Source organism: Plectropomus leopardus, chromosome 6 (genome assembly GCF_008729295.1).
Source record: "Plectropomus leopardus isolate mb chromosome 6, YSFRI_Pleo_2.0, whole genome shotgun sequence".
NCBI classification, from domain to species: domain Eukaryota; kingdom Metazoa; phylum Chordata; class Actinopteri; order Perciformes; family Serranidae; genus Plectropomus; species Plectropomus leopardus.
Window position 1 is genome coordinate 18,022,258 of NC_056468.1, and position 21,748 is coordinate 18,044,005.

The window sequence follows — 21,748 nt, forward strand, 5'->3', positions numbered from 1 at the left end:
ATAGTGTTTAAGATAAGGTAAAACGAGACACAAGTAACCACGCAGCAGCTCACTTTAGCCCACTTTCTGCTCAACTACTTTTGATTCACTTGTTGTTGAGCATAGCTTTAATTACATCAACCACCCGCACATTTCCGCTGTTGAAGGAGTTACAGTGATAACAGTCCCCCCCCTCGCCACCCACCCACCCAACACTCTGAACGACAGCTTTATCCGCCAGCTGAGACAAAAAGTCGTCGTTATAACACGAACAAAGAAAGTTTGTCACATCTAAGGACTTCTATCTATAAATACTCACGCGAAACGAATTATACATTTAGACAAACACTACCCGGAATCATTTAGTGCGACACAGGGGATTAATGGCTGCAGTCAACGTACGGATCTCCTCTCATTGTTTACATTTCGAAACGGTATGTCCGCCGTGTTTTTGAGACTGTCATTGTTTCAGGGTCAAACTTAAACCCGCAATGATGACAAATATCGCTAAATACATGTGAGAAGATTCTCCTTGAGACAGTATCAAGTCGACCAGCGGCGAACTAGCCCTGTGTGCTAACTATCCCAGCTCCATCTTTCCTGTGTGGCCCCGTTACTCCAGAGATGGCAAGTTAGTCTTCACATTTCGGTTGGCTTCTCCCGCTCGGATCTCAAGGACAACCAAATGACTGAGGAGGTATAGCGCCAGGTGAGCCTAAAGGCTTGACAAAATCTTCAGCTGAGGAATACCGCAGGTAAAGTCAATCAAAACAATGTGATGATGTGCGGATGTGTGCTCTACAGCCACAGTCAAAATGTAATCAATACAAGAATACGGAGAATCATTTGTATATACTGAGTGGATTTAATTCTTTTCCAGGGTGCACCATGTTTAGTGTACCTCAAAGCTCCAAGTCCGAGTTCCTGGACAAAGCCAGGCAGGCCAGGGAGGAGAGGAAAGGGCAGAAGGACAGGGAGAAAGCATCAATCCACATCCAAGCCCTGGTCAGAGGATTCCTCTGTCGTTGCAGACTCCAGAAGCAATTACGGTAATCTCTAGTTTTATTTATTGCAGATTTACCAGTCACCTGTTATTTGAAGGGCTTTGAGTTAAGTATGTTTGCCTAAAAAATAATTAGCAATCACGTCAGACACCAAGATGAGAAACGGTATCCACACTTTGAGTCCTCCCCCATCGTTTTCTTGAAAATCTCTTACTCCCTCCAGATTCCAAGGGCTAGTATTAAAATTTGTGAACTATTATTACTTCCATTTTTTTAGTTCTTATTAGCGAAGCCTGCCAGTAACTTGAATTCAGAGATATCAGCAGAGTTCAGGGAAGAGGCAATGTCTGGGGTCCATTGATCAGTTAACTTAAGCTATAGACCTTTTCACTGGAATTGCATTGCTAGGCAACAACTTGGGTCTATGTTTACTTCCTGTCAGCTGATGTCATTCACATAGACTGCAAAACATTTCAACTGGAAATGCAAAGTTGTTTGTTAATTTTGTCAAGTTTGCGACTGCCTGGATTAAACCAGTACAAGGAAATGAATAGACCGTACCCTTCAACACCAAAACTAAACTGCATCACCCTGTCAGTGTATCTCTAATGCGACAAGCGCTGCTCTGCTGAACGATGACTAGCACATAATTTTTGGTTTAACCCCACGTAATACAGCTTTTGAACTGTATTTGTCAGTGGCTCTGAAAAGCTTTTTCCAGACACATTCAGCTCACCCACAATCTGACAATCTTTGGTTACTCTGCAGAGATGTTTTAGCGCTATATGACATGCAGATAACTCTGTACTTAGGAAAGGTGGTTGCTAAGAAACTTATTTTCCTCCCCTTTGACATCCACCATTCCACCCTGCTTTGTGCTTTGGCTCAAGGACATGTTGTGTATTATACAGATGGATGACTGCACAGATTAGAGAGAAATTGGGGACCTTTCTTTGCACAGTGTCATATTAGCCCATTCACACGCACATTCACACAATGGTGGCAGAGACTACCATACATGGTGTCACCTGCTACTCAGTTACCATTTATACACATTCACATTACGATGGTGCAGCACTGAGAGCAATTTCAAGTTCAATATCTTGTCAGAGAAATACTTTGACATGTTGAATGGAGGAGTCAGGGATCGAACTGCAGACTTTCAGGTTAGATTTTTGTAATCTTGTAAACCATCTGGCAGCCTTTTTATTTTCCTCTTGTTGTTTTTTGTGTTCCTCTTTTCTTTGTATTGTTTTGTTTGTCCTTGCAATATATTTTTGCAATATGAAACTGAAATCTGCCAGTCAATAAAGCATTAAATGAAAGAACATAGTTATAAAAATACTAAATATTTTGGTTTTTATCTTCATGTAATTGTTGTCTCAGTAATTTCTGTCTGTATCTCTCCAGGAAAGAGGTTGATGACTATTTTCAAGCTTCTGAAACTGGGACATCAAAAAGAAATGCACTTTCAATTTTCAAAATTGCACGGAAATTACTATTTGTTTATCACCAAGAGGACAAGATGGTGAGTTGCAAGCTATGCTGTTTAGGCCTTTCTGCTACCTGTTAATCCTTATGTTTGTAGACTCTCCAGAGACTGTTGTAAACACAGCAGCAGTAGTTTATATGCTTGTCTTTGGGCTGTGTGACTCAAATGACTCAAATTTTTTTCATTACACAGAGGTTTGAGAAGCTCTGTCGTGCAATCCTTGCCAGCATGGAGGTTGAAAATGAATCTAAAGTGAGTGTGCATCTACTTATGCCATCCTCATACCGAATATTCTTTAGATGTGATTTTTCTCTCAGTGCCTGTTGTCACGTTTGGTCTTCAGGTCTGGTATGTTTCCTTGGCTCTCTCCAAAGACCTCACAATTCCCTGGCTCAAACAGATAAAAGACGTGCTGTGGACCTGCTGTCAACTGCTGAAAAATTTAAAGGTTAGTCTCGATTTGATGCTGGAAAATATGTTTTGATACTCATTTCGTGATTTAATTGTACATATTGCTTTATTTTGTCATATGCAGCCTGACATACTTCAGGACAATAAATTGGTAACGCTGTACCTCACCATGCTGGTGACCTTCACGGACACTTCAACCTGGCGGATAGTTCGAGGGAAGGGTAAGTCTCGAGTCAGAGTGGTGTTGTTATTGATATAAACATATCTCGTCATTGCAAGACCTGCTTTCTGTAAAAAAAAACACAATATAATACTTGCCGCCTTGTTATTTTAGGAGAAGCTCTCAGACCCGCTTTGACGAGGATTTGTGAGAATATAATGGGTCATCTCAATCAAAAAGGATTCTATTCAGTACTGCAGGTTCAGTGTTACTGCTTATCCTTTTTCAGTTTTATCAAGAGATTCAATGACGTAGTGTGACACACATTTTCTTCTTCGGTGCCAACTGTCATTTTGATAAAAATGCACATTGTATGTCACTTTTCTTGTTTAGATCTTGCTGACCAATGGCCTGGCTCGTTCTAAACCGTCTCTCTCCAAAGGCACTCTGACCGCTGTCTTCTCTTTGTCATTACGGTGAGCTCAGAGCTTGTCATTTGATTTTTGAATCTGCTAAGAAGTTAATATTTCAGTTTTAAAACATGAAATGGAGACATTTCATTTCCAATGTTGTCACACCCAGTTAAGTTTTTTGTTTCTGTGGTTTTATTTTCAGACTGTCTTTTTAACTAAAGTCAATATTTTTCAGGCCAGTCATTGCTGCTCACTTCTCCGATAACCTACTAAGATCATTCCTCCTTCACATCATGTCAGTTCCAGCCATTGTCTCTCACCTCAGTGTGCTTACTCCAGAGGTAAAAGTCCTGTCACATATCACATGTTATTGTCGCATAGTTGTAATGCGTGTCATACCTTTAACTGTTTGAGATTAGGTTATAATTTTTGCTCTGTCTCAACAGTGTATGGCGTCTATGCAGACGCATGACCTGCTGCGAAAGTTCATTCTGTTTCTCAGCAGAGAAGAACAGTGTTTGGACATCTGTGTGTGTCTCGAGGGGAGCCACACACTCTGCTTACTTGGTACAGTATTTTGGATAAAAAAAAACACACTTCATTTTTGTGATCTTGTCATGTACAGATGAAAAATAATTGCATGTCCTGTGGAGTGTTGTGACTTTGTCTTTCTCATGTTTGATAGGCAACCTAATTCATTTGGGCTACCTTAATGAGAAAGTCCTTGAAGAGGAGGCCAACCATTTTGTGAAAGACCTGACAGACATGCTGTCTTACTGCCAGAGATATGTGTCCCAAAAGAAGTCCAACCTCACCCACTGGCATCCTGTCCTGGGCTGGTTCTCCCAAACTGTTGACTACGGGTCAGTGAAATACTTAATACTTAATATTGACCAGAAAACGGCATAAAAAGGGTTCCCAGGAGACCCAAAATATACAGATCTGAGCCTCTTTAAATGCAAATTTTCACAAAGAGAACACAGAGATGTCTTCATAGACTTACACAGGCTGCCTGGTTTCTATTGAAGTAGAGATTTAGCTTGAAATTTGTGGTCTGTCCGTATGACTTCTTATTCAGCCATCATGTCTTGTGCGCCTTTAAAGCATAACTGTATTTATCCTTCTGCAAATAACAGATTGACTTGTATTTAAAGGAATACTTCACCTATGGAATGACCATTTCTATATCAAATACTTACCTGATTGCAATGAATTCATAAAGAAAATAGTTCACGGTGGCATGTGAGAACAAAGTTTTCTTCTCAAATTTAATGTAATACGGGGTAAATAACTGATATACAAATGATCATTTTGTTGTATTCCTTTAAGTACTTTCTCCATTTTCCTTGGTTTTAAAAAACATTGTCTTCACTCTGTCTGTCTCCTGTCTCTGTAGTCTGAATGAGTCAATGCCGCTGGTCACTAAACAGCTTCAGTACCTGTGGGGTGTTGCTGTCATTCGGACGCTCTTCAATGACGTCCTCTCGAAAAAACTGGAGAGTCAGGAGCCCACTCCCCCACCCCCGCAGCCCAGCACATCACAAAACAATCTACCAGTTAAAAGTGAGTTATAAACACAAACCTGCTCTAATGTTTTAATATAAGCACAATCTGTCCTTAAAGGTTTGCTGTATCCCAGGCGTGTTGTGTCTGTGTTTTGACAGACCTCTTCAAGCGAGCGTTTCAGAAGTCGGCCTCTGTGCGCAACATCCTAAAACCAGTCGGAGGGAAGCGAGTGGACTCAGCTGAAGTTCAGAAGGTCTGCAGCATCTGTGTGCTCTATCAGACTGCTCTGTCTACGTTAACGCAAATACGACTTCAGATACTCACTGGTCAGTTCCAGAGTCTTGATGTCATACGTACAGTATTTTTTGGAAACGTCCTGTAAAGTTCATAGTTGAGTCTTTCATTATGCATTATATCTGCAGGTCTGACACATCTTGATGATCTTTTGCCCAAACTCTGGGCCTTCATCTGTGAGCTCGGTCCGCAGGGAGGCCTCAAACTCTTCATGGAGTGTCTGAACAATGACACTGAAGAGTCCAAACAGCTCCTGGCTATGCTCATGCTCTTCTGTGACTGCTCACGACACCTCATCACGTAATTTTACTCTTTTTTTGATACCGTGTTGTTCATAAGATGCCAAACGCAGCGGCCACATTTTGCGTCACTGTTCTTGTGTTACAGAATTCTGGATGACATCGAAGTCTATGAAGAGCAAACGTCTTTTAAGATAGAGGAGCTCATCACCATCTCTTCGTTTCTGAACACATTTGTGTACAAGATGATATGGGATGGCATCTTAGGTGAGTGTGTGACCTGACCGAATCTTGAGAATTATGATGATGATGATGATGATGACACCTGATTGAAAAGATACAGTTTTACCGAAAAAGCAATTTTGTATTTAATAGAAAATGCGAAGGGAGAGAAACTGGAGTTGTTCCACAGCGTTCATGGCTGGTTAATGGTGCTCTATGAGCGCGACTGCAGACGAAGATTCACCCCCGATGACCACTGGCTACGCAAGTAAATACAAACACTGAATAGCTGTCAATATTCCAAACACATATACCCTCTGTTGCTGCTTCGTGATGACATTTCAAAATTCACCTTTGTTCAGGGACCTGAAGCCCAGCCTGTTGTTCCAAGAGCTGGAGAAAGGAAAGAAGAGAGCTCAGCTTTTGCTGCAGTACATCCCACATGTCATTCCACATAAAAACGTGAGTAAACAGGATTAAAAGGATTACTTACTTACTTACTCTTACTCTTACTCTTAGTGCTATTTATTAGTCTAGATTTTTTGGATGTGAGTTGTTGTGTGTTTGAGATATCAGCCGTAGAGATGCCTGCCTTTTCTCAATAATATTGGTACCAGATGTCACTTGGTTTGTGGTGTTACCTGCTGACCCCATCACCATGCGGCATCTATTGCTGTCTCACCTAGCACCACTGGCTTAGCTGACATTACAGATCAGCCGAGGAGTGCACCACCATGAGTAGATGAATGCTTCCCTCTGGATGGTGATACTGTTGGTGGGTGTAGTTCCGTAGAAAGAAAATGGTTCCTGCATGAAACAGTTCACAACAAGGAAAGAAACAATGCTGTCAAGTTTTCAAAAGTAGTTTTTGGGTGCTTTGAGCACCACAACCCGAGTGTCATCAAGTTCCATTATATCAAAGGGAAGTTCAACATCTCTGTGGCTGATATCTCCAACATTCTGCAATTTACAACAAAACAATCCAGATTAATAAATAGCACTACAGGTAAGAGGAAAATTTAATTTCGGGGTGAACTCTCCCTTTAATGCAGAGTGTCACTTTCGTTTTCAATTGTATAATTACCCTCCTTCTCATTTTAGAGGGTGCTGCTGTTCAGGAACATCGTTACAAAGGAAAAAGAAAGTTTAGGATTGATAGAAACGAGCTCTGCTTCACCACATGTCACCCATATTACCATTCGGCGCTCACGGATGTTAGAGGTATGTATTCAACAGATGAGCAAAAACGTCTGTCAGTGTTTAATAATAACGTGGTGTTTCCCCTTTCCTAAGGATGGATACGACCAGCTCCGCAAATTACCTGCAAATTCCATAAAAGGTGTAATTCGTGTGAAGTTTGTGAACGATCTGGGAGTAGACGAGGCTGGTATTGATCAAGATGGTGTGTTCAAAGAGTTTCTAGAGGAGATTATAAAGAAAGTGTTCAATCCTGCTCTCAACCTGTTCAAGGTAAATTGGGCCAAAAGAAAGACATTTTTCTCTTCAGAATACTACTGCTGATATTGATTTTACAATTTTGTATGACATGATTTTCCTTCTCAATAGACTACAAGTGGAAATGAAAGGCTATATCCTTCACCCACATCTTACATCCATGAGAATCATCTGCAGCTGTTTGAGTTTGTGGGGAAGATGCTCGGGAAAGCCATATATGAGGTATATTTGTGTCATCTGTTGCTCTCACTCTAAACACGATTTTGGGTAATCTTCTGTGGATGTGTAACTGTGACTTCTGTATGCTCAGGGCATCGTTGTGGACGTCCCTTTTGCCTCGTTCTTCCTCAGTCAAGTGTTGGGCCACCACCACAGCACTTTCTACAGCTCCATTGACGAGCTGCCCTCGCTGGACTCTGAGTTTTACAAGAACCTCACTTCAATCAAGGTCAGATAGAATTATACCTGGACTATTTGTTTTTTGACTAATTAATCCCATTTTAATATCCATCTTAAGCCTTTGATTTCATATTATTTTTTCAGCGCTATGATGGAGATGTCGGGGATCTAGGACTGACTTTATCCTATGATGAGGATGTTATGGGGCAGGTAAGAGCAGAAAATGCAAAACATATAATACATGTAGCTAAACAGATGAAATTCACAAGTTTAATGGGACTTTGTATCTTCCATTACAGCTTGTTTGTCATGAATTGATACCTGGGGGGAAAACGATGCCAGTCACCAACGAGAACAAGTATGTAAATTCATATCTAGTTTAAAAAAATTGACAGTGTACTGACACCTTTAAAAAAAATAATCACTTAAATCTTTATAAACACATATATTGGTAACACTGGCATGTCAGTGACAGAAATATAAACCACAGGACAAAAGCTAACAAAACAAAAATTGCTTGGGTACGTATACATTTTTACATCCTTAAAGACTGTAGTATCTATTGATTATTGCTACATTCCAGTGGCGTCTTTTTGAGTCCTGTACAAAGTCAATTTTTCTTTCTAGTTGGACTTCTTGTAGTCTCGGTATGTGTGTCAATTAGAGAATTCACATAGATTAAGCACCAAACAACTGTCAGGGACCTCATATCCTAGTGTTTTTGCTTTAACTCCTTACATACCAATTTTTCAAGACCCCTTTTAAATTTAAAATGTCTTCTTGACTTTGATTGTTGTGTCCTCAATAGAAAACTCTTTCTAACTCCTCTAACTTACTTTATGATTTCCTGCAGGATCAGCTACATTCACCTCATGGCTCACTTTCGGATGCACACGCAGATTAAAGAGCAGACGGCAGCTTTCATTCGGGGCTTCCGCAGCATCATTAACCCAGAGTGGCTGCACATGTTTTCCACGCCTGAGGTTCAGCGTCTTGTCTCGGGAGACAATGCTGAGATTGATCTGGATGACCTAAAGTATGTGACATTGCAGATATCCTTCATGAGCAGACTGAATTCATCTTCTTCACTTGCTCTGCCAATGTAACAATTATACTCATTGTAATGGCAATTGTAACTGCTTCAGCAGCAGAACTTTTCTCCTCAGTCTAAACACTTTGAGGGGCAACAGACTTTCTCTTTTATGTATTCTTCATGAGCACTGAGATCCTCATTCTTGTTGTCCTTTCCTGTTTTTTAGGAAGCACACGGTCTATTATGGAGGTTTTCACAGCAGCCATCGTGTCATCATCTGGCTTTGGGACATCCTGTCCAGTGACTTCACTGCTGAAGAGAGGGCTATGTTCCTTAAAGTAAATTGTTTTGTTTGTAACTGTCACAGCCAAAAGATTTTAATGTGTACCCCTGTACACAAGTGTTTTGCCATTGTCTCATTTATTCTTGTGTGTTTTTACAGTTTGTCACCAGCTGCTCCAGGCCGCCACTTTTAGGTTTTGCCTACCTCAAACCACCTTTCTCCATCCGTTGTGTGGAAGTTTCAGATGATCAGGTAAGAATCTAAAAGGGGGAAGTTGGTGCTTCTTAAAGCCCAGACACACCAAACTGACATCGAAGAACTACTGGCGAGGAAGGCCGACTGTGACAACTGTTACACATGGCATGTGTCCAGCCAAAATGTTGCACCTCAACACACTGCAAAGACTACAGCCAACAGCCAAATAAGTATGCATGTTCGCACCTTCATGAGAGGAAATTACTCTTCATAACAGGAAGCAGCTGTAGTCAGTATTCTTCATTAAATAAGGGAAACTGAAAGACCAAAATGACAGATTCAAGACACTAGTTAGACAGTTAGCACATTAACAACACAACCTGATGTTGAAAGAGCAAAGGATATTTACCATGCGCTAGAGAACAATAAAACAAACTATCATGAAACATTTCTGTTAAAGGGCTAAATTTCTGAAAGAAATAACTTCATCTGATATAACAAGGTTGTTCCAATCTCACTCCGTCTTGACTTCAGCAATTTGTTTGCTTTCCTCCCATATTTTCCTCTTCTTGTGTACTAAGCTGAACTGCCAATCACAGTGACTTAAACATGCGAATAGGCCAATAGAAAGCTGACAAGGGCCAGTTGGTGCAAACAGTGCAAGACATAACACAAAAACTATGGCGACAGAACAGACAGTCAACAGTGGCCCAAAACTGAGCGACGGCCAACCGTCGGCTCGGTGTGTCAGGGCCCTGAAAAGTTGTTATGCATCTATATGTTACATCTATGTTTGTACTAACAGAGGTTTTCCTGTGTCTAGGACACCGGAGACACCCTCGGCAGTGTACTTAGGGGCTTTTTCACAATCCGCAAGAAGGAGCCTGGTGGACGACTTCCCACTTCATCAACATGCTTCAACCTGCTCAAGTTGCCCAATTACAGCAAGAAGAGCATCTTGCGCGACAAGCTGCGCTACGCTATCAGTATGAACACAGGCTTTGAGCTCTCCTAACTCAGTTGCATCAGGACAATCTTCACAGGAGGAGTCATGCTAAGGAGTCTGAGCTGAGTGAGAGGCTCTGCTCACATGGACAGGAGCCTGTCAACTCAAAGGGGCATCGCAAAAACAAAAGGGGAATCATAAAGGACCTACAAACTCTCCTTTTGTCTTGTTTTAAAACCGGACTAGCTACCACTCCCTCGCATCAGAGGGAATGCTGTTTCTGCAGCACAATCCAATTTTTAGCATCTCCCTTTTCCACTCCCAAAATTCAATATGTTGTCGTGAATTTAACTTGATGAAATATGGATACACAGTGGCTAGATCTCTGTTTCTCAGGCTTAACAGAATCACGCTCGGATCTAACACTTCTGTTTTAAGCGAACTGGAAAGCAATACAGATGCAATGCAAGCCATTAGACACGTGGTCGACTCACTTGAGTGAAACCAAGCATCTTTAATACACTTACGAGCTTGGACTCCATTATCCAAGCAACTTTGAGGGGATACTGGATGAGTCTTAAAATGTTTTGCTGAACGTGATGCATCTTTTATAGATGGAAGACAAATCAATGTCTTGTGTTCAACCTTTGTGGAGACAGAGTGGCTCACAGCACTGTGTTGATCACATTATGTCTAGAGGAAAATCATCTCGACCTCACCACATGTCTCCCCACTAAAAGAAGCTGCAGTCACCTGAGAGAGACGTTGGCCCTCTGATTTTTATCATTTTAAAATCTTAACACCTGCTTCAATTTTTTGAGAAGCACCTGAATTCCTTGACACATAAAAAAAAATCAGACCCTGCTGTTGTTTGATTTAGAAAAGATGTCCGTGCTGTAGCATTTAACTTTTGAGTGAAAAAGAAACTGGAAGTGTCTGGGCACTTCTTGTGTCTGCCCAGTAAAACAGACAAAGCTGTTCATTGTCACACATCTGTGCTTCACCTCCACTACAAAAAATGAGTAAAATTAATGATGATGTAAGTCTTTGTACTTAATACTAGTGAAGCTTAAGATTTCTCACTACACCTTTGAATAACGCTGAGTGCCTCATATAATGTCGCCCCCTCTAGCTCTCACATGTCTGACGGTATTCCAGTAGTAACCAATAACCACGTATATCGGAAATAAGCCATAGAAATGGGGGCTATGTACTTGGACTTATTCTCTGCTCTTACTAACGAAAAAGAAACTCAGAAACCCAACCACTCTACTACACCAACAACAACGTCAACCGAGGAGGGTTTCACTGTGATGCCCTCTGATCTCTGTGGACTTTTTAAGCCATGCGGATAAAGAATTAGAGGTTTAAAAACCTCTCAACATGATGTCATGGACTGGTTCGTCAACCAAATGTGACTGTGCTTGATTTGATGTTCCCTTGGGTGGAAATGTTGCACACCTTTCTGCTGTTTGTGGCTGTTGAGGGGGGGGAAGACATGAGGGTGAATGTTACCTTATCAGCCTAAATATTACTTTACACAGGGTTAAATGTCATTGTAATGTTAGGGAAGTTTACTGGAAAGAGGACTGCAGCTTTCAAAGAAAATATCAAATCTTTACAAAGTTCTTTATTATGCAAAAAATGTTTTCTTGTCATGAACGAGTATGAATACTTGTTAATAAGTAACACAAGCTATAAAACATACTGGTCATTATCGCCATGTTTCTAACTAGTCTTATGATGACCGTTAACTTGTGTGAAAACAACAAAAAAGTGATTATAATTATATATAACACTGATTGTATTGAATTAACTTAAGCATACTAATGAGATTAAACTATTTTCAGATCTGACAAATCAGTCGTGAGGATCTTGCTCCAGCTCTCCTCCTCTTAATCTATTTCAGCAAGAAGTGGAAACACTATGAAGTGAGTGGATGCACACGACATACTAAACTAGTCTGCGACAGAGATGAAAGATACCTCACAAGCTTGTCTGTCTCGTGATGAGGTGGCTCATCTGTTTTAAAATGATGTCAAGAGTAGGCTAGACTTTAAGTGTACCAGTGGACTGCTGATGCTGACCTTTGGCTATCTGCTCTTTTAGTACAAAAAGTAATAAACATGATCCTGGAAATGTTCCCACCCTTTCTGTCAAAGTTTTCATCTCTTTTTAAAGTGTCTTTGAGACTGGCTGCACTACAGTATGGAGTGTGTTGTTGTGAAAACAGACTGCGATGTAAGATTTGTCCATGTGTAAGATACATTTTTCTCCCTGTAATGTTAAATCATGTACACCAGTATTGTATAAATCATTACTTAAAAAATAATTTACAACACAGTGAGTGTTTTTTGCTTCTGGAAGCCATTGGTGGATACCCGAAAACTATATTTTATTAAAAGTACAGATATCTTACCAGCAAATAAGTTAAACTTATTTAATGATATTAAATGTACTTAGGTATTGACAGAAAAGGTTCAGGAATTTTGAGAATTATGTTGTTTTATTTCTTTCTTCCACAATTTTTAAGGGGGTGCATGTTGATATTACACTTGAAAAATTAGGGGAAAAACTTTTTAGGTGAGACAAAAATACAATTTTTCCTTCCCTCCCATTCCTTAGGGAATATGTAGTGGAGTAAAGTTCACAATACAGTACTCTTAAAAAAATACTGATTTACTTTAAAGTATTACTACTTCGTTACATTACAACACTGCTCAAAGCTCTGGCTGACAGTGTTTCAGTCATTAGTTTATTGAAAACACCTGCTGAGTCAGTGTGGATCTGCGCATGGGACAGAAGTGCTGACAGGCCGGTGATCGACAGCAGATATTAACGGAGGCTGTGTGATTAAGAATGTCTCATTACGCCACATTTTCTGTTTTTCATGAGTAGCGTACATGGCGGATTATGGTGTAAATGCGCACGTCTGACTCAGAGTGTCCATTGTGCTCGGTCTCTGCACTGAGGTGGACAGGAGGACTTCACGACTCTCCACCTGAACCTGCGCAAAAACCATGAGCAATCCGCCGAGCCCTTCTCCAGCCCGATGGTTCAAAGCGCTGCGAAGGTAACAAACAAAACATACTTTACACTAATGTGTCGTTTTGGGAGATGAATGAATGTAGGATTTTCACGTGTTTATGTGTGTAAGTCTGTTAATTGATGAGATACGTTTCAGGAGCGGAACCACAAGTAAACATTTGGGGCTCAGCCCAAACCTGGGGGGCCCCGAGGGAGATTTTTTTGCTCCCATTCGCAGCAGCTAAATGCACTATTTTTCAAACCATTTGAAATGATGGAATACATAAAAATCTGTGCATCTTTTAGGGAAAAATGTAACTGCCAAGAGACAGGACTCATCCTGTGGAGTCTTAATCTTGTTTAGTATCTAATTTTTTTCCAAATGATACCTAATGTTAGGCTACTTTTAAGTTATAGAACATAGGGGTGGGAACCTGTTGAGTGAATGTATAATTCATTTATTTATTCATTTTTTGTATTCCCTTGTTGAATATATTTTTGTCTTAAAATATAGTTTTACTGTCTTGTTATCTGATGTTATATGTAGCCCACATGTTACTCTCTTTTTCATGGTTTTGACTTTTTTTCTTGAGAAAACCATAAAAAGCATGGGTGATTAAGTTCCATAATATGTAGGGTAGGAATTGACATTTCAACATCATTATTAATCTTGAAACTTATTTTTGTCATACAGCTCTGGAGCAGAGTTCACACAGTCACAACCCAGTAGTACAGACAGGTGGTGTATATTTAGGTCAAGACGGTGGGTGTAAATACTAAAAAACTATTCTCTCTTGAATAGTTTTGACTTTGTATTAAATTAAATACAATTTATATGTTATATTATTTGTTTTTTATATGATGAGTTATTTACTCTATAGTTAATGTGCCTTAAATGTGCTACATAAACACAGTTTGTACAGTATCCATCCTGTGTGAGTGAACTAACTTGCATAGGACCACAGGGATATATGAATAGGTGCTGAGAACCTGTTGTGTGAATGTATTGTATTTATTGTTTATTTATATTTTCTTTATGCCTTTTTTGAATCATTTGTGCTCTAATGTACTTTTACTGTTTTGTCACTCTATTTGTCATGGTTTTGTGTTGTTGTAGTCAAGAAGAATGGTTCACAAAGTTACATAATAGGTAGGAATTGGATATTTCAACAGCATTACTAATCTTGAAACCTATTATTGTTGTACAGTCCTGGAATAGAGATCACATAATGAATGTTTAGCTGACAAATCTGCTATATTTGAATCCATGCCGTAATAAACTGGGGTGCTTTAATGGCAAATCAAGGATCCCCGACAATGATAACACAAGAACATTTACTCAGTTACATTGGATTTCTTTAAGGAATAGCATAGTGAGATTAACAACATGGGCATATATTAATATCCGAATGACACAAAATTAAAGCTTTTTTAAAAATCTAAATGTTTCTGGACTCAAGCACCAGAAGAACCCCCCTTCCTCCCCAAACACTTGCTTTTCATGATGTTTGAAATGGCTGGTTTAAAGATTATTAGACTTCAGCTTTAGTTAATGTGCATCACCTGATTGGTTGGACTTGTTAGGATTTTCACTATCCTCGCTGCCAGTGGGGCTGTTACTTAACTGGTGCATTAGCTTAACTGCTCACTCGCTCTATTCATAAAAGGTCCTGTAGTGGAGAATTCTTGAGTGGAATAACATGAGTGGAAAAATAAGGGCATGCATTGCTTGTCAAAGGAATGGCCGCTTAACATGCCGAAGGTACAGTGATAACTATGGATCAAGGATGTGTTTTTATTGTCCTGCTGTGTTTAAACTTAGTGACGTGGCTGCTGTTTCAGGACCAGGCTGGGGGAGCCCTGTCTGAAGACGTACCCTCTTGAGTGTGAGGATCTGCTGAAGAGGGCAAGGGTCGCTTTTCAAGCCGGACGCACCCTGAAGGATTTCTTCAGACTGGCTCAGCTGGAGGCTGTGGTGCGGATGCTAGAGGAACATGAGTGTGACTTTGTTGATGCTCTTGGAAGGGACCTTCATAAGGTGAGCAATGAAGCAGTCACCTACAGGTTGTACTTGTTAAAAACATGAGATTATGAGAATGAGATGGTATAGTTGGTCATGTATTTATTTTTTGACCAGCCAAGGTTTGAGACAGTTGTGTCAGAACTGATTCTCGTCAAGAATGAGGTACTTCATGCCATCAACAACCTGAAGAAGTGGATGCAGCCACAGCATGTGGAAAGAAACCTGGTGAGACTATCGCCGCCTCTTTTTTAATAACATCTTCGTAATATTATTGGGATTATTCTCGAATTACACAACTTTTTTGGAGAGCACATTCCGTCTCGCCGCTACAAAGAAAAGTATTGTGCCGGGCCCACCAAAGCAGATTAAAACTTAAGTTGCCTTAACCTTTTCATAAGAATAATTTGGCCTTTTTCTTTCTGCTAATCCACCTGTACACTGATAAACACTGCTCCTTGAGGGTTCTGCTTCACTTGTAACCTAATTTTGAGCTCCTCTCATTATTGTAGTCCACCACCTTGGATGAGTGTCTGATGGTTAGTGAGCCGCTGGGGGTGGTGTTTATCATGGGGACATGGTACAGTCCTGTACAAACGTGTCTGGTGCCACTGGTAGGGGCCATTGCAGCAGGTGCAGAGACTCAGAACAATCATTTAATCAAATTAATTATAGTATTGTTTGTCCTCACTTACCGATAATGTGTTATTACTTTGTGTAGGAAACTGTACAATCATCAGCCCTCATGAGTACACGGCTCATACAGCAGAGCTCCTTCATCGTCTCATTCCCTTTTACTTGGACAATGTGAGTAATTACACAGCAGTGAGGACTGATGTCATTAAGCAAGTTACAGCAAACCTTTTTGTCTTAAAGTCTCACAAAGGCTGAGTTTTTGAGGGTTTTTTCTCTCAAAAATTGAGTTGTTGACTAAATGCTTTATCCACTCATTTGAGCGTCCTGACTCATTAGTATGAATCTGATTCAGAGGACAGCTTTTGGTCTGTATGATTCTGAAGAGGGTATTCGTTTAGACCATAGACTGTATGTAAAGATGGACATAGGCCAAACTAAAAACTCAAAGTGCACTTCAAATGAATTTTTCTCAAAGGCGGTTTCTGTCACTGAAGGTAGTTCTCATCACCCTGGTGTTTGTTCAAGTGTTTGTTTTTATGAGAAGTTTGGCTTTAATGAGGAATTCAATTCTACAAAAAGATTTTCCCACCACGATTGACAGCTGTGACAGCCAAACCATGCGCTCGCCTTTAATGGTGCTGCTCCTGATTGGTCAGATGGGTGTTTTGGTGGATACTCCTTTACCCCGAAAATCGCTACAGCGTAGACTCCACCGCCAAATGACGTCACCAGCGCAAGATGGCAGCATCTGTATCCAGGATATTTTAGCATCACTTAAGCATAAGTGGGGTGAGTGGGAGGGTGTAGTCCATCTTTATCTACAGTCCATGGTTCAGACTGGAATGAGCAGTTCTTATGTAATATAAGACTTTACAGGATCAGTGTGTATGATTTAGTGACATCTAGTGGTGAGGTTGCTGACTGCAACCAACTGAATACCCCTCTGCCCACCCCTACCTTTTCAAGCATGTTGAAGAACCCATGGTGGCCTTTAGGTGTTGTAAGATAATAGATTATAGATCCCCCTAAATCCTACACACTGGACCTTTTAAATACATAGATGTAGTCAAATCTGGGAGTATGGAAACATCGAGCTTTTGTTATCCCAAGACCAATTCAAATGTTTACTCACGCTGATTCATCAGTTGTACTCTGTGTATTGACAGCAACAACAATGCCATCCATCCATCCATTTTCTTCGGCTTATCCGGGGTCGGGTCGCGGGGGCAGCAGCCTAAGCAGGGAAGCCCAGACTTCCCTCTCCCCGGCCACTTCCTCTAGGTCTTCCCGGGGGACCCCGAGGCGTTCCCAGGCCAGCTGTGAGACATAGTCTCTCCAGCGTGTCCTGGGTCTTCCCCGGGGCCGGTAGCAACAACAATGCAACAATTAAAATGTTATTGATCTGAAATTTTTGTTTTCGTCAAGGAATGCTTCCATGTGATTCTTGCAGGCACAATTGACTTGCCTGAAGTTGTGGAACTAAAATTTGACCATGTCTTCTTTACAGGTAAAGCTAACTTTCGCAGTTAAATAACTGTGGGATTATTCATGCAATTATTCCTAAAGATGTCTGTCAATTTGTAGGCAACAGGGAGGAGGGAGGCAGAATTGCTCAGGCTGCAGCTCGCACACTCACACCCGTCACCCTGATTTTGGGTGGGAAGAACCCTTGTTATGTGGACCAACACTGTGACATTGCCACCACCGCACAGCGCATAGCCTGGGCACGTTTTCACAATGCTGGACAGAGCTTAGCGGCCCCTGACTACATCCTGTGCCACACGGATGTCCAAGCACAGCTGGTACAAGCCCTGAAGTGCTGCCTGATGCAGTTCTACGGACCTGATCCCAGAGAGTCTCGCAGTTATGGCCGCATGGTCAATCTTGAGATCTTTAACCGTACGAGAGACATGCTGTGGAGATCTGGCAAGGTGGCTGTTGGTGGGAAAGTGATAGAAGGAGAAAAATATATCGGTAAGCATCCTCTCTGTGTGGTTCTCTGAAACAAAGCAAAGTTTTTCTTCTGGATTATGTTTAACATCGCTTCTTTTATTCTGTCTGAAAGCCCCGACAATTTTGACAGAGGTAGTAGAATCAGATCCCATCATGCAACAGGAAGTTTGTGGACCAGTTCTTCCTGTTTTGACTGTGAACAATATTGATGACGCAATTGCCTTCATTAATAAGCAAGAGAAACCCCTCTGTGTGTATGCATACTCCAGCAACAGCAAGGTATATGACGGATGCATGTTAAGTTTTACTCTGTGTTCATTGTACGAGTCTGGTGCAGCCGATGTGCGTTCTGATCACGTGCTGGCCTTTCTGACAATGCAGGTCATCTCGAGGCTAATGAGTGAGACCTCTAGTGGAAGCTTTTGCTCCAATGACAGCGTCCTGCAGAGTCTGATGGTGGCTCTGCCTTTCGGTGGAGTTGGTAAGTCAGTGCAGAAGAGTATAAGTTATTCCAGACATAGCAGTGGAATAATATTACTTATAATATATCTAATGTTTTTGGCAGGTGCCAGTGGAATGGGCTCCTACCATGGCCGCTGCAGCTTTGATACCTTCTCTCACAGGAAATCATGCTTGCTAAGAGGCACACGCTTTGAGTGTGTGACCTATCTGCGTTATCCGCCCTATGAGGACCGCAATCTGTCTCTAATGACATGGGCCAGCGCCCTGTCCCAGAGGAGCCAGGGCTGGTGCCAGATACTGTGACTCAACAAAGCCATAATGGAGGAAAGCCGAGTGCCCCTTAAGTCCTGACATGCAAACATATTGTTAGTATATTACAAAAAAGATCAAAACAAAACCACCTGGGGTACAGCCACATCTGAGAAGGTGCAATATGCTGTACATAGTATCACAGTATCACATCTGAGTGATGACCATTGTAAAACCATCAAGAAAAAGAGATACTCTGCAGTATTTTAAGTTTCTCTGCTGTGCACCTGCTAAACTAAATACACACCTATCAGCCAAAAAATTAAAACTACTGAAATAAGGGAAGTAAGTAACTTGTGGGTTCTCCTTGGATGTGACTTCACTCTGACTTGTTGAGGAAAAGGAACAGGACCTCTGGGTGTGTCCTGTGGCATCTGGCACCAGTGCATTGGCAGTAGATCTTTTAAGTCCTGTGGGTTGTGAGGTGGGGTAGCGGCACGTTCCACGGATGTACAATCAAATTTGGATCTAAGGAATTTGGAGGCCAGGCCGACGCCTTGAACTATTTGTCACATTCCTCTGGCCACTACTAAGCAGATTTTGAGGTGTGGTATGGTGCATTGTCCTGCTGAGGGGGCTACTGCCATTGAAGAGTGCTGTTGCCAAGAGGGGGTGTACTAAGTCTGCAACGGTGTTCAGGGGGGTGGAGTGTGTCAGGTAGCATCCACATGAATGCCAGGATATAAGAGTTCCCAGCAGAAAATTGCATTTTAATGAGATGACGAATGAAAGTCACTTCACCTGCCAATGGTTTTAATGTTTTGGCTGACCAGTGTATGTGTTTGATGAAACATTACCAAGGCAAAGAACTAGGAGGCACATATATTGGCTGAATGGTTTAAGATTTAGCCACAGTGAAGGTCATGAAGTTTATTACTACCTACTCTTGCATTATGCTAAGAAGAAAGATGCATTAAAATATGATGACAATTTTGGCTATCGTATATGTTTATTGCTATATTTACAATAAAAGTGAAATATCTGCAAAACCAACTGTTCCCAAAACCAATATCGCCCTTAGTCTTATTCCTCTTCTGATCATTCGGGTCTTCTGTAGATTTTCTCCTCACTGCCTTCTTTCATGGCTGCATATCTGGCCGCAGTGAACAGGTAGTCGCTCAATCTGAATAAAAATGTTGAGTTATTTATCAGATGTGTAAGACAGGAACCATGTTCTCATATTAATTTGAAAGCACTGAACTGACCTGTTCAAAAATTTGGCAACATCTGGATCTGCCTCACCTGATCGCACAATTGGAGCAACACTATAACAAGAACAAAGATCTGTCATGGCCAACTGAGCCAGAAAAGACAGACAAAGAGGGTGAATTTGACATCATTCAGGGCAAAGAAACATGCTGCAACTGACCTGCGTTCTGCTCTCCTACACACTGTCCGGGCCAAGTGCAAAGCTGCGCTGCCCTTTCCTCCAGACTGTGACGCACAGAGCATAAGTGTCAGTGCAACAGGAAAACCTGGACTCCCATAAGAACACTGTGTCTTACAGATGCACAAAAGGGCTTACAGGTAAAATGAAGCTGGTCAGTGGAGGGAGCTCTTCTGTAAATTTATCTATCCAGGTTTCCAGGTCCACTATTGGCTCAGCAGTAAATTTTGTTCTCTCTTACAAAAACAGGACAGAACAAAAAAAAAAAAAACACAAAAGAACTTTAAGAACACACAAGACACAATATTATACTGAATTAGACCATCTGGCAAGTGCATACTCATGTGACTTTCTCTTGCAGATGATCTTGGGGTGGCAATATTGGAGCCAATGTCTTGTAAAACACACTGTATCTGCAATGAAAAAGCAAAACACTGTCAGAAGTCTAATCTAGTTGATGTACAATGTGTGCAATGACGAAAGGCAATACATTAAATACGAAAATCCAAACCTTGTCTAACTGATGTGTGAATGTGTGACCTTTATCGATGCAAAATTCTCTGGCCAAGCTGTAATGGACAATTCAACACTGTTACTCCAGGTGAGGCAGATTATGGAACAAGTTTTAAAGTGAACTGCAATAAGGGCTGCAACTAACAATTATTTTCATTATTGATTAATCTGCTTATTTTCACAACTAGTAGATTAATCCTTTAGTCTATAAAATGTTGAAAAAAAGTTGTGAAAAAAGCTCATCACAATTTCCCAGAGCCCAAAGTGACATTTTCAAATTACTTCTTTTGTCCAACCATCAGCTCAAGACCCACAGATTCTTTGTTTACCATCATAAATGGGAGAGAAAAACAGCAAATTCTCATATTTAAGAAGCTAAAACTAAAAAATGTTTGACTTTTTTTTTTTGCATGAAAAACAGTTAAAACTTCATTATTAAAATGTGTTGTTTTGTTATATTTCTTTCCATCAGCTATTTGATAAACTGACTATGTTGCATCTCTATCTGTGATAGTTGAATAGTGGAAATTTTACCCAATAGCTGACGAAAGCTCATCTGTATTTCCTAAGGCTTCAAAAATATGATCTTCCTTTGGCCTCCTTTCTCCTGTGAATGTGCTGGAGAAACCTTTCGGGAGGCACAGCAAAAAAATTAGTTAACATTTGTATGAACTACTTATGTTTACAGTGCTGTAACAGGTACTGTTAATTAAGTACAAATAACTAAGTTGAAAAACAACCTTTGTCTCCAGTTTTGGTGTATATTTTGGGTACCCTCTTGTCTCCATCAGTGGTATAACTGTTCGGAAAAATAAGGATGACAGAGAAACAGTAATGTTTGACATATTTGGTACAACCCAACAAATAACATAACAATCACATATGTACAAATTATTTGTATGTAATTTTTATTTTTGTTTCACCGGGTCTTAAAAACTTCAGTTTCTAACAACACTCCAGCCTGATATAAAGACTTTTGACTGTGTAATTGCCTTTATTTTATAGGGTATTTCAGTGTAGCAGCTATAGTTAGCACTTTGCTATGTTATACAGACAGTTACATCAGTGACATGAACAGGAGGTCAACACTTTGCCTTTACCTTCTGTCTGAACACAATGTGTTTCTTCCCCGAAGCTCGCTTATGAGCCTGCCTGCTCTTACAGCACAACGGAGGTGAGCAGGTTTGATAATAAACAATGCCATATTAAAGCTAAAAGATAGCTGCTAAAGGTAAACGATGGTGGGGAATGCCTCTTGTCCCTCAGCGGTGTCCGTAGTTTGTGGGCGTTTCATTTTTATCGCACGATTGGTCAACTCACCGTGTGGTGGGAGAGCTCTGGGCGCTGATTGGATTAAATGATATATGTTCGACTAGCGGCGACGCTGATTGGATACTGGGAATCAAACAT

The 21,748-nt window shown here is 40.8% G+C and overlaps 3 protein-coding genes across 4 annotated transcripts; 2 read left to right on the top strand and 1 right to left on the bottom strand.

Annotated features, from left to right (window-relative positions):
- The first annotated feature begins 192 nt into the window (after positions 1 to 192).
- Positions 193 to 12,178, top strand: ube3b (ubiquitin protein ligase E3B). Its single transcript, XM_042488397.1, has 27 exons — positions 193 to 734; positions 860 to 1,028; positions 2,394 to 2,511; positions 2,668 to 2,727; positions 2,819 to 2,923; positions 3,011 to 3,107; positions 3,221 to 3,306; positions 3,440 to 3,522; positions 3,695 to 3,800; positions 3,906 to 4,026; positions 4,145 to 4,322; positions 4,856 to 5,022; positions 5,124 to 5,291; positions 5,388 to 5,559; positions 5,647 to 5,765; positions 5,874 to 5,988; positions 6,083 to 6,182; positions 6,822 to 6,941; positions 7,014 to 7,190; positions 7,287 to 7,397; positions 7,486 to 7,623; positions 7,719 to 7,784; positions 7,874 to 7,932; positions 8,428 to 8,610; positions 8,834 to 8,945; positions 9,050 to 9,142; positions 9,909 to 12,178. Exons 2-27 carry the CDS (start codon positions 868 to 870, stop codon positions 10,098 to 10,100), a joined length of 3,207 nt encoding a protein of 1,068 aa, XP_042344331.1. The 5' UTR covers positions 193 to 734; positions 860 to 867; the 3' UTR covers positions 10,101 to 12,178.
- Positions 12,179 to 12,838: 660 nt separating this feature from the next.
- On the top strand, positions 12,839 to 18,516 carry aldh3b2 (aldehyde dehydrogenase 3 family, member B2). Its single transcript, XM_042488076.1, has 10 exons — positions 12,839 to 13,104; positions 14,901 to 15,096; positions 15,196 to 15,306; positions 15,591 to 15,711; positions 15,800 to 15,885; positions 17,140 to 17,221; positions 17,299 to 17,688; positions 17,780 to 17,946; positions 18,049 to 18,148; positions 18,233 to 18,516. Exons 1-10 carry the CDS (start codon positions 13,052 to 13,054, stop codon positions 18,430 to 18,432), a joined length of 1,506 nt encoding a protein of 501 aa, XP_042344010.1. The 5' UTR covers positions 12,839 to 13,051; the 3' UTR covers positions 18,433 to 18,516.
- An 87-nt stretch (positions 18,517 to 18,603) lies between these two features.
- Positions 18,604 to 21,598, bottom strand: mmab (metabolism of cobalamin associated B). 2 transcript variants are annotated; one of them, XM_042488077.1, is made up of 9 exons: positions 21,439 to 21,598; positions 21,079 to 21,137; positions 20,873 to 20,966; positions 20,337 to 20,394; positions 20,166 to 20,238; positions 19,964 to 20,061; positions 19,808 to 19,872; positions 19,644 to 19,703; positions 18,604 to 19,561 (listed from the first exon to the last, which is right to left on the bottom strand). In XM_042488077.1, exons 1-9 carry the CDS (start codon positions 21,540 to 21,542, stop codon positions 19,477 to 19,479), a joined length of 696 nt encoding a protein of 231 aa, XP_042344011.1. In that variant the 5' UTR covers positions 21,543 to 21,598; the 3' UTR covers positions 18,604 to 19,476. The 2 variants fall into 2 exon arrangements, with proteins under 2 accessions (XP_042344011.1, XP_042344012.1); XM_042488078.1 differs by having other exon boundaries at positions 19,482 to 19,561; positions 19,681 to 19,703.
- Positions 21,599 to 21,748: the final 150 nt, after the last annotated feature.

Excerpts from the sequence above, each read along its gene's own strand:
- aldh3b2 (XM_042488076.1), top strand. The coding sequence starts at position 13,052 with ATGAGCAATCCGCCGAGCCCTTCTCCAGCCCGATGGTTCAAAGCGCTG. Across the intron at positions 15,097-15,195 it reads TTGGAAGGGACCTTCATAAG|CCAAGGTTTGAGACAGTTGT; the intron begins GTGAGCAATGAA and ends TTTTTTGACCAG. Across the intron at positions 17,222-17,298 it reads TGACCATGTCTTCTTTACAG|GCAACAGGGAGGAGGGAGGC; the intron begins GTAAAGCTAACT and ends GTCAATTTGTAG.
- mmab (XM_042488077.1), bottom strand. The coding sequence starts at position 21,542 with ATGGCATTGTTTATTATCAAACCTGCTCACCTCCGTTGTGCTGTAAGA. Across the intron at positions 20,967-21,078 it reads CACCAAAACTGGAGACAAAG|GTTTCTCCAGCACATTCACA; the intron begins GTTGTTTTTCAA and ends GCCTCCCGAAAG. Across the intron at positions 19,873-19,963 it reads TGACCAGCTTCATTTTACCT|TCTGGAGGAAAGGGCAGCGC; the intron begins GTAAGCCCTTTT and ends TGTGCGTCACAG.
- ube3b (XM_042488397.1), top strand. The coding sequence starts at position 868 with ATGTTTAGTGTACCTCAAAGCTCCAAGTCCGAGTTCCTGGACAAAGCC. Across the intron at positions 4,323-4,855 it reads TCCCAAACTGTTGACTACGG|TCTGAATGAGTCAATGCCGC; the intron begins GTCAGTGAAATA and ends CTGTCTCTGTAG. Across the intron at positions 7,624-7,718 it reads AGAACCTCACTTCAATCAAG|CGCTATGATGGAGATGTCGG; the intron begins GTCAGATAGAAT and ends TTATTTTTTCAG.